Genomic DNA, 11,478 nt, shown 5'->3' with positions numbered 1-11,478 from the left:
TTGCTTTAGGGCTAGAAAGATTAGAGACAAATAGAGCAACCATTAATGGTAATAGAGAGCCTTGGAAAAGTGTTCTAGGAAAAAAATGTTCTAGAAATGATCTGGTTATACTTATACCCTATGTATATACTAAAATCTAATGAATTGAATACTTCAAATGAGAAAGTTGTATATGGATTATATTATAGAGCTCTTTACTTTAAAAAGCATCATTATAAATGGGCAAGAGACTTGAATAGGCATTTCATAACACAAGACCTAATAAGCACATCAACATTATTAATCATCAGATAAATACGAATTAAAACTGGAATGAGATCCCTGCACACCCACTGCAATGGCTATATTGAAGAAGAGAAAATGTAGCAAGTGTTGGTAAGGACATCAAGAAACAAGCCCTCATACATACTGATGGGGGATGTTTGATGTGGCCACCCAGAATGACACTTTAGCAGTTTCTTAAATATAATTACCATAGCCCAGCAATTCCATGCCTAGGAATCTTCCTAAAAGAACTGAAAACAGTCCACAAAGATTTATATGCCAGTATTCATAGCAAAAATATTCAAACTAGCCCAAAAATGGGAACAGTAGACAGATATATCAAACTTGGCAAACTGATATTATGGAATATTATTTAGCATTAAAAAGGAACAAAATAGGCTGGGAAGGTGGCTCAGTGGTAGAGTGCTTGCCTTGCATGCCTGAGGCCCTGGGTTCGATTCCTCAGCACCACATATGCAAAAAGTAAAAAGCTGGAAGCAGCTCTTTGGCTCAAGTGGCAGAGCACTAGTCTTGAGCTGAAGAGCTGAGGGACAGCGCCCAGACCAGAGTTCAGGCCCCATGACCGGACCCCCCCCCCAAAAAAAAAAAAAAATTACAGCATTTTACTTTTGTAAAATGCTCAGAAATGGCAATTGTATGGAGGCAGAAGAACAGCTGCCTGCGTTCAGGGGATGGGTACACTGCATTAGCTGGCTATAAAAATAGGTTCCCAGGAGTTTGGTAGAAATATTCTAAAACTGGATTATAGCTGTGATAACTATACATAGAGGAAGGACAAGATGGTAGAACTGAGTGGAAGGAGACAAACATGAAAGAGACTGAGAACGAAGCACCAGAAAGGAAAGAACAAAGAAAACCTGGGACAAGTAGCCCGACATAAATGCTTAGTAACCCAAGGTCTCTGGTAGGAGCAGTTCTGGGGGCTGCAAGAGCAGCTGTGGTAGGACATGATGTGAACAGGAAGAAGTGAAGCAGGGTGCTATGAAGGAAAAAGTGGGGATAGATGAGCCTGAGTTCAGAGGAACAGTTTTGTGCTTGATGGCCCTCTCTCTGCAAACACCTCACGCATTCTCACAGCGGCAAGGTTTCAGCTGGTAAGTTAGCTGAGGGACATCACACACCAAGAGGTCTAGAGGACAGTGGGGAGTTGGGGCTACCTCAGCACTGGGCTGCCCCCTGCTCATGTGGCCCCAGAATGACCAAAAGCCCCTACTCCTTACCTTTTTACCCTCCAGGTCTGAAGAAGTTAGCAACTCAGGCCGTTTCTCAATGATACTAATTTTATCTTCCAAGTGGTTAGTCTTGAAGATCTTAGAAAGAAAGTAGTATGATTACTGCATTTGTAATGAAGCATTTTAGTCCAGGAGGATGGGGGAAACTTGGGCTGAGGGTATAGATCAGTGGCAGGGCTCCTGCCTAATGTGCATGAAGTCATGAGGTTGATACAAAGAAGAGGAAAGGGGAGGGGAGAGGAAGGGAAGGAAAAGGAAAGAAAGGAATGAAGGAAAAAGAGAAGAGAAAGGAAGGAAAATGAGAGGAAAACCAAACACTTCTCAAAGTTGCATTCTCTGCTTTTAAATTGTCTGGCCAAATGGCTCAAGAGCACCAAATTAATTGCTGTGTGGAAATTCCTCCCCAGCAGCTCCTATAGACCAAGAATGAGGTCATGAAAAAAGACTCTTGGCACTTCTTACAGTTGTGGTAGAAGTAGATCACCCTCCAGTGAGGAAATCAAACCAACACTGCCAAGCAGAGAAGTGACTTCTCCAGTTGGGCTTGCAGTGACTCCCTAGACAAAAATTTAGTCCCAAGAATAGAGCTATAGCTGAAGAGATTTTACATGAAGGAAGGAAAGTCTAAGCTGAAGAGTTATGAAAACCAAAGCAGAGTATAAACATCTTCCAGTTCAAAGGGCTTCTATGTCAGTACTTCAGGCAAGAGCCAGAGCCACAGGAAGGATTTTCAATATAGTGGCTACTTCTGCCAGTTCCTTGGTTCCAATATGCTGCAAGCCGGCGGGCGCTGGTGGCTCACGCCTATAATCCTAGCTACTCAGGAGGCTGAGATCTGAGGATTGTGGTTCAAAGCCAGCCCAGGCAGGAGAGACTGTGAGACTCCTATCTCCAATAAACCACCAGAAAACCAGAAGTGGCGCTGTAGCTCAAGTGGAAGAGCACTCGCCTTGAGCTGAAGAGCTGAGGGACAGCGCCCAGGCCCAGAGTTCAAGCCCCACGACCGACAAAAAAAAAAAAAAAAAAAACCAATATGCTGCAAAACTACCCATCCCAGACTCAGGAAGGAAGATGTAACAGATTCCCTTATTAATTCATTAACATTTATCACTTACCCTTTTCATTAGTTTATGGGAAGCTGCTGAACTCTCAATTGTAAATACCTAAAGAGAACACCATGGTATGAGTTATCAGAGATGCACTTAACATATGGAAAAAACTCAAGAAAAAAGGGATGAAATCAATGAAGATTAATTGTACTTAAATGAAAATATTGAAAAACAACAACAACAACAGAAGTCAGCTGGAAATGTGGCTTAGTGGTAGAGTGCTTGCCTATCATGCATGAAGCCCTGGGTTCGATTCCTCAGCACCACATAAACAATAAAAGCCAGAAGTGGCCCTGTGGGTGAAATGTAGAGTGTTAGCCTTCAGCACAAAGAGGCTCAGGGACAGTGCCCAGGCCCTGAGTTCAAGCCCCAGGACTGGCAAAAATAAATAATAATAATAATAATAATAATAATAATAATAATAATGGAAAGTCAGGCACCAGTGGCTCACTTCTATAATGCTAGCTACTCAGAAGGCTGAGATTTAGAGGATTACCATTCAAAGACATTCTAAGTAGAAAAATTTGCAAGATTCTATCTCTAAACTAATCAGCAAAAGTATGGACTGATGGCATGGTTCAAGTGGTAAAACATTAGCCAAGCAAGGCATCAAAAAAGCACAGGATTCTGAGTTCAAACAAAAAACAAAAACAAAAACTAGAGCCCAAGTTGGATGCTGGTAGTTCACGCTTGTAATCTTAGCTACTCAGGAGGCTGAAATCTAAGAATCATGGTTCAAAGCCAGGCTAGGAAAAAAAGTCCATGAAACTTCTTTCTCCAATTAACCACAAGAAAAACAGAAGTTGCAAGTGGGTCAAAATAGTAGAGCCCTAACCTTGAGCTGAAAAGTTCATGGACAGTGCCTAGGCCCTGAGGTCAAACTTCATTGACCAATCAAAAAAAAAAACAAAACAACTAGAGCCCAGGCTTCATGCCTATAATCCTAGCTACTCTGAAGATTGAGATCTTAGGATAGAAGTTTGAAGCCAGCCAAGCTCTTATCTACAATTAACGCAAAAAAAAAAAAAAAAAAATACCAGAAGTAGAGTAGTAGCTCAAGTATTAGAACATCAGCCTTGATCAAAAAAGCTCAAGGACAGTGCCCAAGCCCTGAGGTTCAAGCCCAAAACTGGCAAGCATGCACATACACACTTAAAAAAAAAAAAAGCCCCTTGCCAACCACTGGAGGCTCACGCCTGTAATCCTAGCTACTCAGGAGGCTGAGATCTGAGGATTACAGTTCAAAGCCAGCAGGCAAGAAAGTCTGTGAGACTCTTATCTCCAATAAATCACTAGAAAACTGGAAGTAGCACTATGGCTCAAGGGGTAGAGTGCTCACCTTGACCTGAAGAGAGCAGGAAAGTGACCAAGCCCAGACTCCAAGCCCCACGGCCACAAAAAAAAAGCCCCCCCAAAAAAAAGCCCCAGGACTGGAGCATGCGTACACACACACACAGCCCCACGGCCACAAAAAAAAAAGCTCCAGGACTGGCGTGTACACACACACACACACACACACACACACACACACACACACACACACACACACACACACACACACACACACACACACACACACACACACACACACACACACACACACACACACACACACACACACACTCTCTCTCTCTCTCTCTCTCTCTCTCTCTCTCTCTCTCTCTCTCTCTCTCTCTCTCTCTCTCTCTCTCTCTCTCTCTCTCTCTCTCTCTGAAATGGGGGGAGAGGGAAACAAGCAGACAAAAGAGACAGAGACAGAAAAACTATCTTTAGGATGCTGATTAAAAGCCATGTGTCTAGTACCTGCTCTGCTCCAAGGTGATGGGCCAGCATGGAGAGTAGACTTCCATCACTGACACAGAGGCAGATGCTGTCTGGGGTCAGCACCTGAAAGATAAGAACAGGCTCAACACAGGTTTGCTTAGCCTCAGACCTCAACCCATCCTCCTCATCACATGGATGGATCCTTTTGGCTCCCATGCTGTCATGTCTGTCTCCTAGATTCAAGCAATAAGCAGTCCTGACCTACTCATCTCTTCCCTCCGTGCTCACTGTCAGGAAACTCCCAATTCAACCAGAAGGCTGCGCAAATGCCCCACGTGAAGAAATCTACCTCCCAATCTATGAGAACATTTTTCCTCTTTGTCCATGTTTTCAGTGACTCCTCAAAGGCAGGGGGACTTTATGGACCGCAGACTCCTCAGACAGGAACTTGGGACAGCATGGATCCTTCCTCTCCCTGAAAAATGTATGCACTCACACCCAGGCACACTGTTTCTACACCCATATCCAATGGGTGCCCGAGACCTCTTGCAAAGGCCACATAAGCTCCCCAGGTGGATCCCCTTGCTACATGCAGCAGGAAGCAAAGGTTTTCTAGCTGGATTTACATTTTAAAATTTATAGAGGGGCTGGGAAGGTGGCTTAGCAGCAGAGTATTTGCCTAGCATGCATGAAGCCCTGGGTTCCATTCCTCAGTACCATATAAACAGAAAAAGCTGGAAACTGTGACTCAAGTGGTATAGTGCTAGCCTTGAGCAAAAAAGAAGCTCAGGGACAGTGCCCAGGACAAGTTCAAGTCCCAGTACTGGAAAAAAAAAAAATTAGCAAATCACAAGCAGAGTACTGGGGTCTTTGGGATGGGATACTTACGGTCCTCAAAGCCTGAGCATACTGATCAGTTCTGTCCTGATCATTAATCTCTCCAAACCGAGGCCGATTCCAGAGCAGATGAGCCTGGCAGTCACACACGGGGCGCATTTGGTGGACCTTCCCATTTTCTTCAGGGCTAGGTCAAGAAAGGAAAAAGCAGACATAAGTGATTAAGCATGAACCATAAGATGCCAGTAAGTGAGGACATGCACAAGTCTCTAGTGAATATCAGCTCCCAAGCAGGCATAGCATCCAGACTTTGCTATCATCCAAACAAGACATAGCAACCCATGATAGCCTCTTATTGAGTATACACAAAAGTATATACCCTTTGTTCTTATTTTATTCTATTCAGGTACGTATCACTCCACCTTCATCTCTGAGTCTGTACATGGGAAATTTACACCAATATGCAGTTTCTAAGAAGCCTCAATCCTCCACTCCAAGGCACGGCATACCTGGTCCTCTGAAGGCTATACCATACACAGTAGTCATCATGGTGGGCAACCAAGCAGAGGGCTGTACCCTGTACAACAGGCTCCTCTTGTGGCAAGAAATACACACATTGCATCCAGTGGTCCCGCCACTGAAATGGGGAGCAGAGAGATAAGAGTTACCAAGCTGTACCAACAGCAGCAATTCTAATCCAGGGACCAAAGCCACACTAGTATGCAAAGACATGGTACCCAGCTGAACTCTGTCTTAAAGAAGGCTAAAATAAAAAATAACTAATAGGTCTCTCTCCATATTGGGTTGCTTTCCAAATATGAGTTTTTGTCGATGCTTAATCCTTTCAATATTTCATCTATATCACAGTTTTAACATTTTAAATATCTGTGAGTATTCTGCATAAGAACTTAACTTACATCTAAGCTTACATCCAGTTTTTGCTAGCATAAATTCTGTGATGTACATAGTTCTGTGAATATACATAGTTCTGTGAATATACCTTTTTCTTTTTTATTCTTATCCTGTATATAAGGACACATGAAAAAAATAATCTATTTCCTTTTCTGTAATTCATGATTTTTACTTTCTACTAAGCTAGAGAAGGTGAGTTTTTCTGTTGTTGTTTTTGTAGGTCGTGGGACCTGAACTCTGGGACTGGGCACTGTCCCTCAGCTCTTCAGCTCAAGGCTAGTGCTCTACCACTTGAGACACAGTGCCACTTCTGGCTTTGTTTATGTGGTGCTTAGGAATCGAAACCAGGGCCTCATGCATGCAAGGCAAGCACTCTACCACTGAGCCAACTTCCTAGCCTGAGATGAGTTTTGAGGGCCCAGAAAGTGAGGCTAAGGCTCTCTATTCCAAATTGCTCAGAGTCCCTAGTATCCCAGTGGAGGGCTAGTGGTCTTCGTGGCTGTGCCAGGATGACGGAAAGAGGCATAACTAATACACCAAGAATTCTTTGCTGTTTATTTTAATTTTTTTGTTGGTTGTGGGGCTTGAACTCAGGGCCTGGGTACTGTCTCTGAGCTTTTTTGCTCAAGGCCATTACTCTGTTATTTTGAGTCACTGCAGCACTTCTAGTTTTCTGGTGGTTAATTGGAGATAAGAGTCCCGGGGAACTTCCTGCCCACACTAGCTTCGAACTGCAATCCTCAGATCTCAGCCTCCTAAACAGCTAGGATTACAGACTGAGCCACCAGCACCCAGATGCTGTTCATTTTATTTTTATTTATTGTTTTTTGTCAGTCATGGGGCTTGAACACTGGGCCTGAGTGCTGCTGTCCCCGAGCTCTTCAGTCAAGGCAAGTGCTCTACCCTTGAGCCACAGGGCCACTTCCAGTTTTCTGGTGGTTATTTGGAGATAAGAGTCTCACAGGCTGGGTGCCAGCGGCTCATGCCTGTAATACTAGCTACTCAGGAGGCTGAGATCTGAGGATCACTGTTCAAAGCCAGTCCAGGCAGGAAAGTCTGTGAGACTATTATCTCCAATGAACCACCAGAGGCTCAAGTGGCAGAGCACTCACTTTGAGCTGAAGAGCTCAGGGACAGTGCCCAAGCCCAAAGTTCAAGCCCTATTTCTGACAAAAAAAAAAAGTCTCACAGACTTTCCTGTTTGGGCTGGCTTTGAACCACAATCCTCAGATCTCAGCCTCCTGAGTAGCTAGGATTACAGGCGTGAGCCACCCAGCTTGCTGCTCATTTTGACTAGTGGTGCTGTCCATGAACTCACCAAGAGGTCTGTCTTCCTACAGATAGGCTGTTTCTTAATATCTATCTACTTATTTATTTTGTATAGTTATGGGGACTCTGCACCTTCTTATTAGTGAGTGTGAGTGAGTGTGTGTGTGTCTGTGTGGTGCTAGGACAGAATCCAGGGCCTTAAGTGTGCTAGATAAGCATTCTATATCCCCAGCCTCATTTTTGTTTCATTTTCAAAGGAATTCTTCTTTGCCTTTGACTGATAGTACTGCCTACAATTTTGTGATCAGAAGTTCTATAGGCTATTTTTCCCAATAATAAAAGTTTCTCTCTAAGAAAACATGCTCAACTACTACTACCTCTTACCTGGAGCCCCTCTGGGTCTGACTGTGCCCAAAAGGGAGCCATGGTGCACTTGATCTTCCCCTCAGGGTCCATTTCAATGTCCCACCAGGAGAGAACCACCTGAGCTCGGCCAGATGCCAGAGGTTCAAACTGTTTGCTGTGGCAGGCTGCCGAGCTACTGACTTGCTTGCTAAAGTCCACACTGTGAAAGAATATTCAGGAACTATCATATAATTTGATATCACACATTCTACTGTTAAACTTCTATGGAAGGAGATCTCTCTATGACACTTAATTGCAAAGAACTTAGGTTTTCTTCCCAAATAAATAGAATTTCCCAATTCTCAAAGCACCAGCACCTAGGGAGGATCCTTGGTACCTGAACATAGGCAGCACATGACTGAGGACAGTGAAGTCAGAGGGTGATACTTGGTTCAGTTGAATGTCGTAGACAGAAGGTGCACCAGGACACCTCTCTAGTTCTGAGGGGGGAACGATGACCTGCTCCCCAAGGCTGGTCTGAACATGGACAGGAAACAGCTTGTTCCATGACCACATTCTTCTGGACTCCACCAGCTGGGCATAGACAGTTGCTCTGTGAGGCACTGCTTCACAATTCTCCTAAGTTTGTATTAAAAACAACAACAAATCAGACATCCAACCCATAGGAATTTCTATTGGCCAAGAGATCTATTACTCATTTGGCAAGGAAAATTTAGTAACATCTTTCCACTATCAGGATAGTGACTGCTTTTAGTCAAATGCCCTTGGGGAAAGGAAAAACAGAAGTCAATTTTTTTTTTTTAAAGGGGCTGGGGTGGGGGGCTAGGAAGGTGGCTCAGTGGTAGAGTGCTTGCCTTGCATGCATGAGGCCCTGGGTCCGATTCCTCAGCACCACATAAGCAGAAAAAGCCAGAAGTGGCACTGTGGCTCAAGTGGTAGAACACTTGACTTGAGCAAAAGAAGCTCAGGAACAGTGCCCACGTCATTTTTGTTTGGTTTTTTTTTTGTTTTTTTTTTTTAACTGTATTTTTTTTGTCTTTTCTTTTTTGGTACTGGGGATCGAACCCAGGACGTTGCACTTGCTAGGCAAGCGCTTTGCCACTGAGCTACATCCCAGCCCCAGTGCCCACGTCATTTTAAAGAAAAACTTAAGGGGCTGGGAAGGTAGCTCAGTGGCAGAGCACTTGCCTTGCATGCCTGAGGCCCTGGGTTCGATTCCTCAGCACCACATAAGCAAAAAGAAAAAAGCCGGAAGTGGCACTGTGGCTCAAGTGGTAGAGCGCTAGCCTTGAGCTGAAGAGCTGAGGGACAGTGCCCAGGCCCAGAGTTCAGGCCCCACGACCGGACTCAAAAACAAAAACAAAAACAAAAACAAAACTTAAGACTGACAATCTCCTTGCTTCTGCCTCCCGAGTGCTATAGGCATGCACTACCACAACCAATTTTTACACCTTTTTTGTGGCAATACTCTTGCTATGCAGTCCAATTCTCCTGCCTCAGCTGCTCAGCAAGACTGAGACCTGAGTTTCACATGAGACTTTTACCTCCAGTTACCAAAAAAAAGACAGAAATGGTGCTGTGACTCAAGTGGTAGAATGCGAGCCTTGAACAAAGAAGCTAAGGGACAGCATACAGGCCTTGAGGTCAAGCCCTAGTTTTTTTTGTGCTGGTCCACAAAAACAAAAAGCCTGGGCTGGGAAGGTGGCTCAGTGGTAGAGTGCTTGCCTTGCATGCATGAGGCCCTGGGTTTGATTCCTCAGCACCACATAAGCAAAAAAGAAAAAAGCCGGAAGTGGTGCTGTGGCTCAAGTGGTAGAGCGCTAGCCTTGAGCTGAAGAGCTGAGGGACAGCGCCCAGGCCCAGAGTTCAGGTCCCACGACCGGACCCAAAAAAAAAAAGCCTGAATTATCATCATGCTCTGTTATCATTCCAATTTCCATACCATCTTGGAAGACAGTCCAGGACTTACTGGCAAGTAGCAATTCTGGTCCCAGGTTTAGTGTCCATTCAGCTCAGCTCTTGCTCATATACAAGAACCAGAATCTCCTCACTGCAATGCCCAATGGAGAGCTGCCACCCTGACCTTTTTTTTTTTTTTTTGTTCGGCCGTGGGGCTTGAACTCTGGGCCTGGGTGCTGTCCCTCAGCTCTTCAGCTCAAGGCGAGCACTCTACCACTTGAGCTACAGCGCCACTTCCGGTTTTCTGGTGGTTTATTGGAGATAGGAGTCTCACGGTCTCTCCTGCCCGGGCTGGCTTTGAACCGCGATCCTCAGATCTCAGCCTCCTGAGTAGCTAGGATTACAGGCGTGAGCCACCAGTGCCCAGCTCTGACCTACTAGTTTTAACAAGCACTGCTGACAACTCTTCCCTATTTGGCTATGGCTTGAGCTCCTTCTTTCACTCATTCATTTATTCATTTACTCACTCATTCTGCATCCTCTATATACCAGGCCCAGGAGACCCAGCAGGGAAGGAAAGTACTTATAGCCATTACCACTAGAAATGACAAGCACAGGGCTTATCTACATCAGCACACCTTGCCACCTGAGCCACATTCCTCCCAGGATTGAGGGGCATCCCAGAGTATACAGAGAGGTAGGTACTAATGTCTGTGCTGACCATGGTATAGCAATAAGCAATGTGTGCAACAGCTTACCTGCACCAGATATCTGTGTGCATGTTCATAGGATGGAAGTGCTCCCTCCCCAATCAGTTCTGTGTCAAACAGCTCTGTGACCAGGATATTGGCACGGCACGGCATGTCACCATCTGAAAACACAACAGAACAGAATCAAAGCAAGGAACAGAATAGGAAAAGTAGTCATAGTAAATATGTAAAAGATAAGAAAGCCAGGCCGGGCGCTGGTGGCTCACGCCTGTAATCCTAGCTACTCAGGAGGCTGAGATCTGAGGATCGCGGTTCAAAGCCAGCCCGGGCAGGAGAGACCGTGAGACTCCTATCTCCAATAAACCACCAGAAAACCGGAAGTGGCTCTGTAGCTCAAGTGGTAGAGCGCTCGCCTTGAGCTGAAGAGCTGAAGGACAGTGCCCAGGCCCAGAGTTCAAGCCCCACGACCGACAAAAAAAAAAAAAAGAAAGCCAGGTGCTGCTGGTAGCTCATGTCTGTAATCCTAGCTACTCAAGAAGCTGAGATTTCAGGATCACATTCAAAGCCAGACTCAGGAGGAAAGTCCATGAGACTCTTATCTCTAATTAAACACCAAAAAACTGGAAGTGGGTCTGTGACTCAAAGTGTTTGAGCATTAACCTTGAGCCTAGAGCAAAAAAAGCTCAGGGACAGCATCCAGGCCCTGAGTTCAAGTTCCACAACCGTCAAAAAAAAAAAAGAAGCAGTTAATGGATCATTATATTGAAATGAAATGCATATGCATAGATTTGAAATATTATGTCTGCAACTGATTTCCCAGTGAACTCAATGGTTCAACAATGAAAGAATCTACATACTATCATAGTGGTATAGGCCTATAATCCCAGCACCGGGGAGGTGGAGGCAGGATGATTGAAAGTTCAGAGCCGGGCGACGGTGGCTCGTGCCTGTAATCCTAGCTACTCAGGAGGCTGAGATCTGAGGATCACGGTTCAAAGCCAGCCCAGACAGGAAAGACTGTGAGACTCCTATCTCCAATAAACCACTAGAAAACCTGAAGTGGCACTGTAGCTCAAGTGTAGAATGCTCGCCTTG

At 44.9% G+C, this 11,478-nt stretch overlaps 1 protein-coding gene across 3 annotated transcripts in view; it reads right to left on the bottom strand.

Annotated features, from left to right (window-relative positions):
- The window catches only part of LOC138807037 (protein arginine N-methyltransferase 7), a 36,520-nt gene that overhangs the window by 8,318 nt on the left and 16,724 nt on the right, over positions 1–11,478 (bottom strand). For all 3 annotated transcript variants that reach the window (XM_069992608.1, XM_069992610.1, XM_069992609.1), the window contains 8 exons: positions 10,432–10,544; positions 8,151–8,392; positions 7,793–7,973; positions 5,737–5,864; positions 5,279–5,414; positions 4,430–4,513; positions 2,633–2,680; positions 1,506–1,595 (listed from right to left, as the gene is read on the bottom strand). In XM_069992608.1, coding sequence (XP_069848709.1) covers positions 1,506–1,595; positions 2,633–2,680; positions 4,430–4,513; positions 5,279–5,414; positions 5,737–5,864; positions 7,793–7,973; positions 8,151–8,392; positions 10,432–10,544 — 1,022 coding nt within the window. The remainder of the gene's footprint in view (positions 1–1,505; positions 1,596–2,632; positions 2,681–4,429; positions 4,514–5,278; positions 5,415–5,736; positions 5,865–7,792; positions 7,974–8,150; positions 8,393–10,431; positions 10,545–11,478) is intronic.

This window comes from Dipodomys merriami, unplaced genomic scaffold (assembly GCF_024711535.1).
Source record: "Dipodomys merriami isolate MVZ:Mamm:240054 unplaced genomic scaffold, mDipMer1.0.p SCAF_41, whole genome shotgun sequence".
In the NCBI taxonomy this organism is placed as follows: Eukaryota; Metazoa; Chordata; class Mammalia; order Rodentia; family Heteromyidae; genus Dipodomys; species Dipodomys merriami.
This window is presented reverse-complemented; position numbering and strand designations above follow the sequence as displayed.